Genomic DNA, 15,412 nt, shown 5'->3' with positions numbered 1-15,412 from the left:
TTAACAAATGCCATGGACTAACCCACCCTACTTATCGACTAACCAAGTTCAATATATGCCATTTTTTAAATAGCAATCTATGCCCATTCCATTTTTATGTTTTGGAGATATACCTAATCACAACCGGTTGTGTCTTTTTCTTTTTTTCTCTTTGTATTGTATGTAATTTTATAAATTCTTGTGTCATTTATTGGAGCAAAAGATAATAATAAATGTTATATTATTGTTGAATTATATTCCTGATATTGCGCAGCTCTATTTTTCTTTTTAGTTTTTCTGTTTATGGGGACATAAGCCGTCCCTTACCGAGCAGCTGCAATTGAGAGGAAACAGTGTTTTTTAAAAAAGTCTGGTCATAATATAACACATTGTATTATATTTTCTGCCTAATTGGTCAGATGTCCGTGGCGCAGGACTTTAGTTAGTTTAGCTGTCTTAGGAGCACGTCAGAAACTCAGAGGGAGCTTCTTTTTCCAGGCTCCCATGAGGGACGTCAAAAGCTGGTTAAGCCAAAGTGTCCTGGCAACCAGGGGGTTGGTGAATAGCAGTTAGGGGGTTGGTGTATGTCCTGTGAGGGATGTTGGGGTGGGGGTGTCCTCATGCCTCTTTTCTCTGAGGTTGCACTCCTATGTCCAAAGGAGCTTACTAGTGTAGTAAGACTAGTATATATCCTCTGCAAGTTATTTGAATAGATTTTCCTATGGGTAATTCTAAATCCCCCTAATTCTTTGTTCTCTTTCAGGAGTAACAAAACATGTCATTTTATCTTCCTCTTATATAACAATCCTATTTCCTTTAATGAAGGTATTAATACTGTATGTAACATCCCAGAAGAGGCGTGCTGTCCCTTCAAGGTTATTTTAGAGAACAGGCAGCGATACAAGAGCAAACTATCAGCCATAAGAGACATTCTGACTGATAATAGCATTAGCTTCCACCATATGAAATTCCCTTTCTAATCCTAATTAAAGGAGATGACACAATTGCATTAGGATTAGCTTATTGCTGTCCAACATGGGTGCCGGAGGACTACCCAACAATCGGGATCCCAACAGTTAGTATTCCGACTGCCGGTGCTCCGACAGGGGACATTAAGACTTACAGGGCTTATTCTTCCTTGTAGGGGTCCACGACCCCCATAGAGGGAAAATAGAAACTGTGGCGAGCAAAGCGAGCCATTGAGCCGGCAGAGTGGCGAGTGCAGCGAGCCCACAAGGGGCTTTTTTGCGCTCGCCACTGTCGAAGCACCGGCAGAGTCGGGGATTCCGATGTTGGGATCCTGATTGTCCAAAATTACTACACAACACAATGTTGTGAATTCCTATATTAGCTTGTTTGCTTCTGTATGTTGTGGCTACTGTAACCTGTTTTTAAAACTGATATACAATAGTGTCATGACTATTGGATAGTATAAGCAATCTTGGGGGGTGGAAATGTGACCATGCACACCAACCATAAGGCATACCCCTATGCCACTAGTCCACCACAGAATCTCACCAAACAGAGGCACAGTTATCGCCTACCTCCACTCCCTCTTAACCTGTATACAATTATTATTATTATTATTATTATTATAGCATTTAGAAAAGCATCCCTAAAAACCACAAAAAAAACGGGTAACATTTGGAATGTCAAAGATTGATTTAAAAAAAAAAAAAAAATTATATTAGTATTAGCCACAGTCAATCCGCATCATACAGCAGCGTTTGATCAAGTAATGAAGTAGTGAAAGCAGTTTTGTCATCATTTTATTACAATATATAAAATTTCTTATAGTTCATAGCTAACTAGATTCACGTCTTTCTGGTGTGGGGCCAGTCTCTCAGTTCTACGTCACCAAATGACATATACACTTTGCGAGCTCAGTTGAAAGCACACCACGGAGTCTTATTCAAGTCACATTCCAACAGTATATTCAGTACAGTACACGGGGAACCACCAATGGTCAATTCGGAACGAGATTCCACACGATACTGGACATTGTGCAGGCCCCCCTCATGGTCCACTTTGAACTGCTCCTATGATACACAGAAATAAAACACTTGGGAATAACATAATAAAAGCCAAAAGCAAGAAAACAATAATACAGCACTTCAATGTCTATATTAGTTAGTAAACAAATAGGTCTGAAGGAGACAAAAGTCTTGATATACTGACTGCAACAGACAGCTCAGTTATTTTAGCTATAGCATTAGAGCGCAGCTCTGCTTATATCGATAAAGAAATCATAGCAGAACCTGTTGTACTAACTACATAGCACTTTCCTTCCCCTCTAATCTACAGGCAGGTCATTCTGTTTGAAGAATTAACATAGAAGCAGGCGCTCCTCATTTATGGCTGAAAGTCTATGCCTCAGCTATTATCATATACCAGTACATTAGGTCACCATTACAGTCACACATACTTTAATAAGGGGTTGAACAATCCAGATTATATTGGTTAGAAAAATAATTGCTACCTCCCTCGGTGACATGGCTCACTGAATAGTCTGAAACAGCCTCAAATATACAGTTTTCTTGACATCTATGCAGTTTACTGTCTGATATGAAGCTGTAGAAAAAGCAAACACTTTGTAGGGTTTTATTATTAAAAGCATTAGGACACTTCTGAGCATATTCAAATGCAGTCTCACCACAGGGTTCTTCCTGAAGGCCTGAATTTTATGGTATTCAATTGGGTTAATCACTTATATGACCAAGCAGCATTTGTTTTTTTCCCAAAAATCAAAGAAATTTTTTTAGGACTTGCTTCAGAATCCCTAGGACCCACCACCTAATAACTAATTAAGTAATTAGAAGTTTCCAATTAGCTTAATTAGTCAGTAATACCATAATTCTGGTTGTCGTCCTCCTCAACTCCCCCAAGTTATCAGTCTGCTCCTTCCATAGCTGTACTGTGCAAATAGCCACATTTAAATCCCTTGCATGCGCATCTGAGGCCCCTGGGCTTTGGCACCATCTCACCCGTGAGTGCAGCCATCCGCAAGAAGAGGAGCATGGACTGCACAGACACCAGACTGATGCTGGGGCTGAGAGGGTTGTGTCCCAAAAGGGACTACTGCTTCTCCTTCCCAAGGTACACCGTGCACACAGCCACAGGAGTTGGTTCATGTGCAGCTGGCACAGAAACACTCCAGAGGCAACAGCAGCCTGGGAAGTGCATAAATAATCCCCCCAGGATCTACAGCTGGCAGCGGGGGCTCCCAGGCTCCAACTCATCTCACCCTTGTAGGCTGCCATCTGTAGGATAAACCATGGGCTGCCAGGGCATCTGGCTGCTGCTGGAGTAAGGGCTTCTGTATTGGGCTCACAGCCGAGACTGCTCAGACACATTTTCCCCCATGCGTAATTTTGGCCCCGAAACAAGTTGCAATGTGCATATCGCAGTAAATCAATAACATAATTGTACTGTAAGTATCCCACTGCCGCGCATTATGTACTCTTCAGATTGATGGTAATATCTTGCATAATAATAATGTAATTGAGGTTATCCAACCATACATGCTGACATGTGGCTGACTCACTAATACACATCCAGGTGTGTAAATAGTAATATATTTATACTATATATGATTGTTTATTTTCCCCATATGAATTCTTTTGGGACGTTGAGAATGCTATCACTCAATCAATTATGGAGTACAGATCCTCATGATTCTTTTATGGATTATTTCAACTATGAAGCAGGAGTAAAATCACTACAAAAAACAAATACAGACATTGAAAAATTGTGCTGTACAAGCGGAATACACCTAATACCTGCTTCTGCGCAGCAATCCTCTTCTGGTCTCGCTTTCTCCATGCCGGGTCATGAATATGGTGAAATGTTTGGTATCCTGTAGTAATTTCAGTTGGTCGAAACAGCTGAACAAATACAGATTCATCAGTTTATGTATTATATTTACAAAAACAATGTACTACTAAAAGCAATAACATGCCAGTCATCAATACAAGGATGTACTACATCCTTGTATTGATGACTGTCGGCAGACACAATAGTGGTGTCGACAGACACAATAAATACATTTAAAATAAGGTTGGACAAACATTTATAGGTTAAAAACATCCAAGGGTACAAGGAAGAATCCTATTCTGTCTTTAACAAGGGATAAGCTATTAAATCCTAGGTTGAACTCGATGGACGCAAGTCTTTATTCAGCCTTATCTACTATGTTACTGTTTTATGTATGTTACACAGGAATAAACAAAATTGACATAGGTAAAACAATACATTTGTCATTTCTGTAACCGGAGTCTAAATGCTTACTAAGGTGCACAAGTATAATAGGGCTGTAACAATGCCCTAGATTACCAATGTCTTTTTTTTAGAGGGGCGCTAAGCTTGCGTCAATGTACTATAAATACTGCATATGTTTACTGACACTCCGATGCTACTATATAATATTTTCTCATTACCGGGAACCCGTTTGTTCTTTCAATTGAGCTAAAATTCTGAAAAAAGCTATAGTGTGCTAAAGCAAAGAATCCATTCCAGATTACCTGTAACCCAGCTCCTTTGATCCTGCGGTAAAACTCGTCATCTTCTCGACCCCATCCCCAAAACCTATTTGACATTCCATTGCACTGCAAGAACACATGAGAAACAGAAAATCACTTTTAAAAGTAAACTTAAAAAAAAAAAAAAATTTAATCTGATACCACAGTCAAGACCCCCAGTAATTTATTTGAAACCTGCACCCTTATTTTTTTTAAAAAGTTATTCAAGCACATCGCACATATCGTTGACTGTATACCCAATATATTGGTAATGATGTATATTCCTGCAGATTAATAAGCCTGATCATCTGAACATTCCAGTCCAGTCCAATCTGACAATCTCATCAGTGACTGCATATTGGGCGGGGGTCCCGGGCACAGCACTGAACGATATCGTTCTGTATTTACCCACGGGTCATCTGTTTTTTTGCGGCATCGCCAATATCATTAATGCTGCATATCGTACAGTGTGTACTTTTAGGAAAGCATCGCGCTCTCTTTGATAGAAAAGGGGCACAGGCTTTATGGCAATACTCTCTCCAGGAGATCTAAGTGCCAAGGGCAGAAGGCTTTATTACATGAATTTTCTTGTGGGACATCTAAATTCCGCAAGCAGGGTGGCTATACGATGGTAAATCACTGTCCAGGAGATGCAACTGCCATGTACAGCAGGCTTTATGCTACAATTCACCAGTGGAGGGGATCTAAATGCAATGGATAGGAGGCTTTATAGCACAATTCTTCCTCCAGTAGTTCCCAAGTGCCATAGCCAAGGGGTTTTACAACACAATGCTTTATGTAGTGAGGGACAACCCAGATAACCCAAAACATGTCACCTCATCCTCAGGCCAGAGGGGAGATCTACAAAGAAGGTATGTATGCCTACTATATAATGTGCTTTTTGATGCAGGCTATATATGGGACCAGTGGCGTTCATCCCAGTTGCCTGGAGGCAAGATAAATATTGGTGCCCCTACCCACCCACACACACACCAACCTTATATAAATATATGTATGCATGTGTGTGTGTGTAGAATAAAGAGAATGTGACGTGTCTATTGTCCTGCTAGGAGGGAGAGGGGGAGGCAGGAGGAGGCAGCCACAGAAGAGATATTGATTGCTTTCAATTAACTGTTTCAAACTCACAGGGGAGAAGAGGTGCCCCCTTGGGAGCAGGAGTCCAGTGGCAGATGACTACATTACCTCCCAGAGTTACGCCTCTGTATGGAACAGTACTGTTCTTGACCACACAAAATAATTAGTTGAATTGAAGAAAACTGACACGGCAGGAATGTTCATCGTTTCACCACGTTTACTAACAGTCTCAATCATGACCAGATTATTGATATGCAATTATATTTTATATTCAACTAAAGGGGGCCAGGCACATATAAATATCGGTCCAAATGGAGTATATACGGTGAGCCCTAAGGCAGATTCTGTATTATTGCCTGTTACTCAGTACACATCATGTGCTATTTAGCAACATTGTCCCTTCTTCATTTAAATAGATGTAAAGGGCAAAGTAAATCACAAACTCCATAACTACACCAATGCATATTTTATGGAGGTCAAATAAAATATTCAGTTTGCTAAATATCACTGGTATAGCAGAACACATTCTGCAAAAACGGCTTTCAGGTTGCATTATTTTTTATTTAACATGGGCAGACACTGAACACTTACCATGTCGTAATGCTGTTTGGTGAGCAGTAGAATGCCCCCAACGTAGGTCTTGTAATGATACAAGGGGTGCAGTTCTGGAGAAGCCACATGGAAGGGACCCTTTTCTGGGTATCCATAATCCAGCTCTGGGTTAAGAGGTAGCAGGTCAACATCGTGCATAGCAATATAGTCTGTTTCGTTCCCACTCTCCAAGAAGCCCACATTTATCAAAGAAGCTCTGTTAAACCTGAAAAACACAGTGTGTGAGAATATTATATACTATGAAGTATCCTCAACAGCAGACAAAGCAGCTTGCAGTATCTACTGTAAAACCTACACATGCATTAGCGCATATGCTTTTTTTTTTTTTTTTTTAATATCCAGTTTGTACTGAAAACCAAACATTTATTTGGTTCTCTCACCTATTCAGAATGGAGGTGGTTATTTTGTGGGCTATAGGAACTAATGACATCATATGATGGTCATTGTGGAACAAGGATATTTTTAACTTGCTCTACTCAATTAGTGTGTGTGTATATATATATATATATATATATATATATATATAATGAGATTTATGTCTTACCTGGTAAATCTCTTTCTTCGAGGACATCAGGGGCCACAGCGTTACAGTGGGTAGTAAGGAGATGGGAGAGCACCAGCACCCTAGAGGTTAAACTTGAACTGCCTCCCAGGCAGCCGGGCTCCTCCCCTCCTCTACCCCGCCTCCAGGCCAGGAAGCTCAGTTTTTTTAACAAGCCAAGGCAGGAGACAAGATAGAAGGAAGAGAAGCACCGCACAGAAACACATTCTGAACATGTTAGTACCCTCAACCGAGGGATAATATAACATAATCATAACTTAACCATAACGGAAGTAAAGCAGGCGCGGCAGGGAGGGATCCCTGTGGCCCCTGATGTCCTCGAAGAAAGAGATTTACCAGGTAAGACATAAATCTCATTTTCTCCTTCGGGAGACATCAGGGGCCACAGCGTTACAGTGGGACGTCCTAAAGCAGCCACCTATGGGTGGGGACGCGCCTGTGCCGCAGCCAACACACTCTGGCCAAAGGCCGAGTCCTGGGAGGCAAACGTGTCAAAAGCGTAAAAACGCAAGACAGTAATGGCGGACGACCAAGTCGCCGCCCTGCAAATTTGCTCAACTTTAGCACCGCCTCTTACAGCCCAGGACACCTCCACAGACCTAACGGAATGTGCCTGAATCCCTGCCGGAACTGGGAGGGAGGTGTCCAAATATGCCTGCCAGAGCGACTCTAGCGGGCAGTAGTTTGCGTAGAGGTGGGCCACCCTCTCATCCGAACACCATATAGTACAAAGAGAGAGAGAGTCTGACTAGTGCAACAGCCTAGAACGATGCACATAGCACATAAATACGCCCCGGCCGGACAACGTCCAAGGAGGACCAAGCCGTAGTAACAACAGACTGTCTAAATGCCGGAACAATAATGTCCTGGTTGACCTGAAAGCCGGACACCACTTAAGGTAGTTGAGAAGGGACGGTAGGAAAAACCGCCCGGTTATAACCAAGAACCAAGGACTTACAGGACAGAGCTGACAGGTCAGAGACTCCCCTGGCCAAAGCTATCGCCAACAAGGAAACAATCTTCCAGGCGAGTCAACACAGGTCCACCGACCGCAAGGGCACAAAAGGTGGGCCCTGAAGAAGTCAGGATTAGAGAGATCCCAGGGGGCAACTGGGGTAACTAAGGGAGGCTGGATATGCAAGACATCCTGCAGGAATGTACAGACATCCGTCGACAGAACAAGATGTGCAAGGCTGAAATCCGAACCTTTAAAGATGATCAACGCAACCCAGCCTCCAAACCCTTCTGCAAGTAGGACAGAACCCTAGCCAGGTAGTAAGTCCCGGAATCTGAAGCGTAGGGTTCGCAGCAGGAAAAGTAAGCCCTCCATATGCGATGGTACACCCCATCTAGGGAGGTTTCCTCGCCCTGAGCATGGTGGAGTGAAACCCGCTGGGTCTTACCCGGGAGGTCTCAACAGCCACCCCGTCAAAGCTAAGTGCCTCAAAGCCGAAAGAGAGAGGCGGACCATGAGAGCATGCCTGTGTCCAGGGGTAAGCGAATAGGAGGGGCTACTGACTGCAGATCCGAAAACCAGATCCGTCTGGGCCAAGGTGGAGCAACCAGAATCAATGTGCCGCCCTCCGGCTTCAGCTTGCGAGACATTCGCAAAAGGAGGAAAGTGGTGGAAAGGCGCCATCAGTGTGGACGGCCACGGAGCGGACAGGGCGTCTACCAGGCAAGCCCCCCCTCCGGGTCGCAAGACCAGGACCCGCACAGTGGTGGTTTGAGGGTATGGCGAGAGGCTGTCAAGGCCACCTCGGTTGGGCCCCACCGTTGTACCAGCATCTGAAACATCACTCTAAGGAGGGTCAAGTCGTCGGCATCACAGGTCTGACGGCCGAGGAAGACCGCCACCCAATTCTGGACTACCAGGATAAAAATTTCTAAAAAAAAGCAGGGATCATCTCTGAAAGATGCCGGATGCTTCTGTCATAGTGGGCTGACAACTAGTGCCACCCTGGTGGTTAACATATGCCACCCTTGTCGCAATGTCCGACTGGACTTGCACCGGCCAACCCCTAAGTTAGGGTTCCGCCAAGCGGACTGCCCGGAAGATTGTCTTTAGTTCGAGGACGATGATGGAGGGCTGGGCCACTAGAGTGGTCCAGAGACCCTGGAACAACCTTTGAGAAGTGACCACCCCCCAAACACGGGAGGCTAGCATGCATGGCTCCAGTAGCGAGGTCCCGTCCAGAAGCCCCCAGGAAAGGGGGGCCCTGCTGGAGACCAGGCGAACTTCTGGGCATGGATATTGTGGGAGGAAACCGGAGTACCAGGAGTAAACCCATGCAAGTCTGGGGAGAATATACAAACTCCGCACAGTTAGGGCCATGGTGGGAATCGAACCCATGACCTCAGCGCAGTGAAGCAGTAATGTTAACCACTACACTATCCGTGCTGCTCCTTGGACAGTATTGTAGAGGGTTGGTATGGAACTGAGCCTATTCTGCCAATTCGAAGGCCGATCCACCAACCCCAGGGACCCCACGCAGGCATGCACAGACACCTGCCAGGGGGACAAGAGATGTCTGATCCTGGACTGTAGAGCCAGATGGCAATCCCCCAGAAGGGATATCCTCTGCCGAATGGTATCTAAACCGGCCCCCATATTTGGCACTGGCCCAAATAAAAAGGAACCCTCAAAAGGGACTTTGAGTTCAGGCCTTCCAAGAGCACAGACACTGGTATGTGTGTGCAGCTATGGCCGAGGGTGACCCTCTGGAGGCGATTGGTGTAATTTCCAGAGCCGTCACCTGATACTCAATAGAAGGCAGCAGGGTTTCCTCCGACACCCCTTATGCAGCGTCCGCTGTGAGAGAAGTTGCTCACGCAACTAAGGCCTAAGCCACCCAAGCAGATGCCTGGGGCAGGAGTGCGTCCACTTTAGGGACAGTCTCCCAGGGGACTATGTCCTCCTGTGGAAGGGGGTAAAAGGAAGGGAAACCGCCGATGGCAAGCTAAACTTCCTGTTAGGAATCTCCCAACTGATGACCTTAGTCGAGTTCACAGATTTACGGAATAAACCCAGAATACACCTAGGGAGACACCCAAAGGTGTAGGCGGCTCAGCGGGGTCGTTTAAGGTAAGGACCTATTTGACAGCTGAGACCAAGGTCGGCACCTCAAGACGAGGTGGGGGGGATTCACCTTATCACAGGCCCCCCATCTTCCATACCGTCGTCGACGGTCCCCTCTAGACAATGCTAATCCCAGGTGTCCTCCTCTCTGTGTCTGCTGACGGAGGAGTCTGGATGACGGGGGTATCTGCGTCTACCTGCAGGTACAGAGCGCTTCCACTGTGCGGGGAGCTACACCCGCCAAGGATGGGGACGGCATTTCTGGGGACCTTGTCTGGAGGCAGATAAGCACTCAGCCAAGGGATGAGGCTGCTACTGCTACTAGCTGCACCAGCAACGGAGTAAAGAACGTGGCCCAAGCAGGCTCCTGTTTTCTAGAGGAGGCTGTACCTGTGGGCCTCGCCCAGGCATTGTAGCAGCCTGCGTATAAGCCGTACTGTACTAGTAATGGGGGCATAGGCCAACATTACAGGATGTACAAGACATCCGCGCCGGAGCCCCAGAGTCACTGGGACTGGTACTCCTGGAAGACGTTGCAGTATTATAGCACTGTGAACCGGCTGCTAAAGCACAGGTAAGACAATGTACTACAAGTATACAAGGCATACAATGCCATAGAATAGGCGGGTAGACTATATGGTACCGCTAACACAGTATTCTCTGACCAACAGAGATAGTGTTCAAGCCATACACCGTAAGCTGGTACTACGTATACCTTGCGGTGGCGTAGACATTTGGCCCATTTGTACGGCTAACACAGCATACTTCTGTTTTAAATTTTGCATTGTGGGAAGAAACCGGAGTACACGGAGTAACCCCACTAAAACACGGAGAGAACGTACAAACTCTGCACAGTTAGGGTCATAGTGGGAATTGAACCCACGACCCGAGCTGTGCTGCCCCCACAGTACGCAGTAAGCTAGTACTAGGCACATATAGCAATCATTGGCAGGCAGCCTTTCTGACAGGCAGTGATAGTGTTACACAGTGCACAGCCAGCCTGTGATATACATACAATGCAGTGATATAGACAGTGCAGTGATATACATACAATAGACAGCTGCCGTGATATAGACCGGCAGTCTATACGGTACAGACAATGCAGTATGCATCTGAGCCAGCTTGTAATAGACATACAAAGCAGTGATATAGACATACAGTGCAGTTATATATATACAGGTGCAGTGGATATACTGGCAGTCTATATGGTACAGACAACGCAGTCTGCATCTGACAGTCAGCTTGTATCTGACAGGTAGATAAACTCTGCACAGTCTGGGTCATGTTGGGAATCAAACCCATGACCTCTGCACTGTGATGCAGCAATGCTAACCATTACACCATCCGCTCTGTCCTTTATGCTTCCGACAGGCAGTGATGGTGTTAATTCACAGGATACAATGTTGCACTTGGCTCTGCTGTGCCCACAGTTTGAACTCTGTCTGCTCTGTAACCTGACTCCTGGAGGAGATTATTACAGGGGAGCCCAGGCAGTGAAGGAGTGGAACCCCAGACTGGCTTGATAAGCTCTCTGTGTCCCTCCACACATGTTAACTCAGCATGACCTAACCAGCAATACATGGCCATATAGTACAGTGTAACACAGATTAAACTGACAGGCAGCTAAACTGTTAACAAACAATGCAGCATACAAGGGCAATGCAATTCATGGCACAAGGCTCCTTTCAGAGCACAGTACTGTACAGTATCCCGAAGGAGGGGTACAGGGGGGACATGCCCAAATGACCTGGCAGTGAAGGAGTGGAACTCCGGGTGGCTATGAGCTCCTCCGTGTCCCTCCTCACATGTCGCAGGCAGGCAGGAAGGGATCTCAGTGGCGGGAACTCTCTGTGCGCCAAGCACAGTTCCCTGCCTACTGTCCCCGGGTGGAGAGGCTGATGTGGGGGGAGCCTTCTCCCCCTGCTGACAAATGGCCCCCAGGGAGGTGTCCACATGCGGCGCAGGTAAAAATGGCAGGGGTCCGGCGCTACCGGGCGGCCCCGCATACCTGGCGCCGCTGCCCACAAACCGTTTCCCTGGTGGTCCAGCGGGAGCGGGTGGCGAACCAGCCGTCCGCTTGTCAGCGCAGTCGGCGGTCCCCCCCGCCGAACTGCTGCAGCCGCAATGCCCAGCAAGCGCAATCGCGCGCGCTCCCAGCGGGGAGCGCGTTACCTTTGTCAGGTCCCCGGCGTCCGGTGGCGGCTGTGGCTCCCCAGTGCCCGGGGGCCGCTGCAGGTCCCCACCCTCGAGTGGCGATGCAGCTCCGGACCCGGGTGATGGAGCAGCAGCGCAGGTGTCTGTGCAGACCCCCAGTGCTGCTGCTCTGTCACTGACACAAGTCAGTGTAAAAGAAAAATGAAAAATAAAATATAAAAATCAAGTTAGGCTGCTAAATAGCAGCCCCTCTATTAGGTGCATCTGGCTCCTGCCAGCACCCGAAAAAACTGGGCTTCCTGGCCTGGAGGCGGGGTAGAGGAGGGGAGGAGCCCGGCTGCCTGGGAGGCAGTTCAAGTTTAACCTCTAGGGTGCTGGTGCTCTCCCATCTCCTTACTACCCACTGTAACGCTGTGGCCCCTGATGTCTCCCGAAGGAGAAATATATATATATACACACACACACACACACACACTGCCTTATGGCTCAACTATTCTAGGACTAAAAAAATGCATGCTTTATAAGATCACAGTAAACAACTGTGTATCATTTATACATAGCTTTAGTGTGTTATAGTTATATCTTGTATACATATTGCAAATTTCTACTCCTCATTGCAATGTTTGATTAAATAACTGTACTTGTTGGATCTGCAGTTATTTCTGCTTTCCATTACCTTCCTAATTGGGATTTTCTCAATTCTGTTAAGACACTTCTAAAACTGTGGGCAGTGAGTTGGTTTCTGGTGTGACACATACAATAATAGTGGGATGATGTGGGAGGGGTGGGGAGAGCCAGGTCTAAACCCCCACTCCCTCTAGTATGCACAGCAGAGCTAGGGGAACAAAAGTAAGTTTCACTTTCTCCACTGGGTACTGCATGCACTTGTCAAAAGTCCCATCTGCTTCTTGGCTTTATGGAGCACCATAGAGAAGCCAGAAGCAGGCGGCTGCAGCAAGGGAGACATCTAATTCTCATAAGTCTGTCATAGAGAGGAGGCGGTAGCAGGCAGGCCCAGAAACGTATTGAACCATTAGTTAAGGTGTGTCCACACGGGTCGATATCGGTGGCCAACGGGACCCACAAGAGGGTGCCGGGATTGGTCGGCAGGGATGTCATAGCGAGGGAAGAGGGGGCCTTGCTGCATTGAGTAAACTATTTCCGACAGTCTTAAGATTGAATAAGGACTGTCAAACTGGCCGGTATTTCTGACTGTCTGAAATGTTCCAACAGTCGAAAATAAGATTGAATACCTCCCACAGTGGGAAATTACAGCCAATTGTGAAACAAAACAGAATATACAAACCTGAAGTGATCCACCTGATTTATAACAAATATATGGTGGCGGATTTTTTTTTCACTCAGGTACTGGTGCATGTGGGGGACAAAGCTAAGGAGCTCCTCAAATCGTTCTCTGAAGGGGACCAACAAAGCCAAGCGGTGGGGGCCCCATGAGGGATCTTCTTCCATAGTCCTAGAAACTGGGGGGCAAGTCTGCTTGGGAGATTTATCTTCTTGCCTCTTGACATCCCCTGTACAGCTAAGTTGCAACCAAAGCATAGATAGAAAACCTAGCAGCAAGCAGGCCAGGAACAGACTGAAAATACTGCATTTCTTAGGAAGAATCCCAAGAAAAAGGCCTGACCTAAAATAAAGAATATCAAAGGTTAAAAAATATAAGATAAGGAAATCTTCGAATGATGCTGGGGCTGCACAAAATAAAGTTTTTGGCATACATAGTGCTTGTTTATATTATGTAATAGTGGCGGTTTTGACCATATAGACACCTACCATGCAATACATGAATTACAAGAATATGTTACTTTGGAAAGTCTCTAAAGCTATTATATTTTTGCAGTTAGAAAAAGATGCTGAGAATATTTAAATTACTACAGAAATCAACCATAACAATCATATATGTATGTGGATTAAAGAAACAAAATGGATTTTGTGTGTAACATTGGTAATGCAGAAGTGCAGCAACGTGATCAACCACATCTTTGGCCTCACCTACTGTTCTCTCTGAGGTACAGGGCTGGTTTCCTCCGTGTCAGATACATTGTTGCCAACACACAGTTTAGTTAGTACTAGAACATTACATAGTCATAACCCGCTGTGCCCATCAGCAACAGCATTTTACACAAGGACTAGCACCACATGTCCACCCATCACTTATAGAAGAGTTTACCCTTATCACTAACACGGATCAAGCAGCACTATATGACATGGGATCCATCCTAATTATCTAAATACCAAACGTATCAAGACCTAAAATACGTTGTGCATTATATGGTTATACTCCATCATAAGAAGTATAAGCTGCATGTAGCAACATATGTACGTCACGCAACAGGGACAGGCTACACATTAAACAGGAGCATGCAATTACTGCTTATGTAACCTCCACATAAAACTCCCAAAACGGAGTGCAGCTTGGAAACTCTTCCTACAGCTAGTGACCGGCTACCAGTGGCAGCCGCCACAACTAGGAGCACTCCCGCCGTATACTACTATCTCCTAGGGATAGGCACGTCTATCTGCCCCGCCCAGAGACACAGAATGTGCAGCGCCTAGATGGTACACGGACGCTGGCAGTATGGCCCCCGGCGTAGCTTTATTACACCTTACACGCTGGCTCTGTACACCACAGAGCAGTCCTCAGCCTTTTACTTCCTCCCCTGCAATATAGTCATCGTATTAAAGGTTCCGGTGCTGAGCGTTCCTATGGTGAAAGAGGTCTGTCACATACAGTAGCCGGCAGGAAAATTAACACCACCTGTCAACATGTAGACAAAATAAAAGAAAATAAATCTTCAACTATGCTAAGAATTCTGCCCCTGAAAATCAAGTGGAAGGCTGGGAATCTTAGTAGATAAGAGGGGACACAGATTAGAGAACATACATTAGTTTTATATGACCTCATTTATACTAAATTTGTAAATATGTGTTTTCCTTAAACAAAAAAAAAAAAAATGTTTTCTCAAGCATTTTAGCTAGAAAAATCCTATTTAGTACAGTGAGAAGTGTTCATTTTGCCGCTCGCATAGGTTTAGGGAGGGTATTCAATGACAGGTTGGCGCTATTTCCAACAAGGGAAATCGCACCCTCCAGTTTTTCAATGCTGCCATTTCCGACAGAACAGAACCCACTTTAAAATAAGTCGGATCTGTTTTGTCGGAAACAGCCATGGATTGTCTAATTCACAGCCATAAACACTGAATTCCGCCTGTTGGGTTGCAGGTGAATACCCCCTTAATGTGGGATGCACATGTATGTCCTGCACTTGTACAATTTTAGCCAGTACAGTAACAATGTAGATCAAACAATTAGGGGGGTATTCAATCTTGGAATTCGACATTTATAATTGTGCATTTTAAATACTGTGTGCAATGATACATAGCGCCATTGTCCCCC

The 15,412-nt window shown here is 45.6% G+C and overlaps 1 protein-coding gene across 1 annotated transcript; it reads right to left on the bottom strand.

The window, feature by feature from the left end:
* Window positions 1–1,705: 1,705 nt before the first annotated feature.
* B4GALT7 (beta-1,4-galactosyltransferase 7) lies at window positions 1,706–14,647 on the bottom strand. The gene is made up of 6 exons (XM_083182156.1): window positions 14,009–14,647; window positions 13,305–13,643; window positions 6,183–6,408; window positions 4,500–4,583; window positions 3,759–3,863; window positions 1,706–2,018 (listed from the first exon to the last, which is right to left on the bottom strand). The coding sequence occupies exons 1-6, from the start codon at window positions 14,056–14,058 to the stop codon at window positions 1,863–1,865; spliced, it is 960 nt and encodes a 319-aa protein (XP_083038282.1). The 5' UTR covers window positions 14,059–14,647; the 3' UTR covers window positions 1,706–1,862.
* Window positions 14,648–15,412: the final 765 nt, after the last annotated feature.

This window comes from Crinia signifera, chromosome 4, assembly GCF_055691185.1.
Source record: "Crinia signifera chromosome 4, ASM5569118v1, whole genome shotgun sequence".
NCBI classification, from domain to species: domain Eukaryota; kingdom Metazoa; phylum Chordata; class Amphibia; order Anura; family Myobatrachidae; genus Crinia; species Crinia signifera.
Note: the sequence above shows the minus strand (reverse complement) of the source record. Positions and strands in the feature narration are given on the sequence as shown.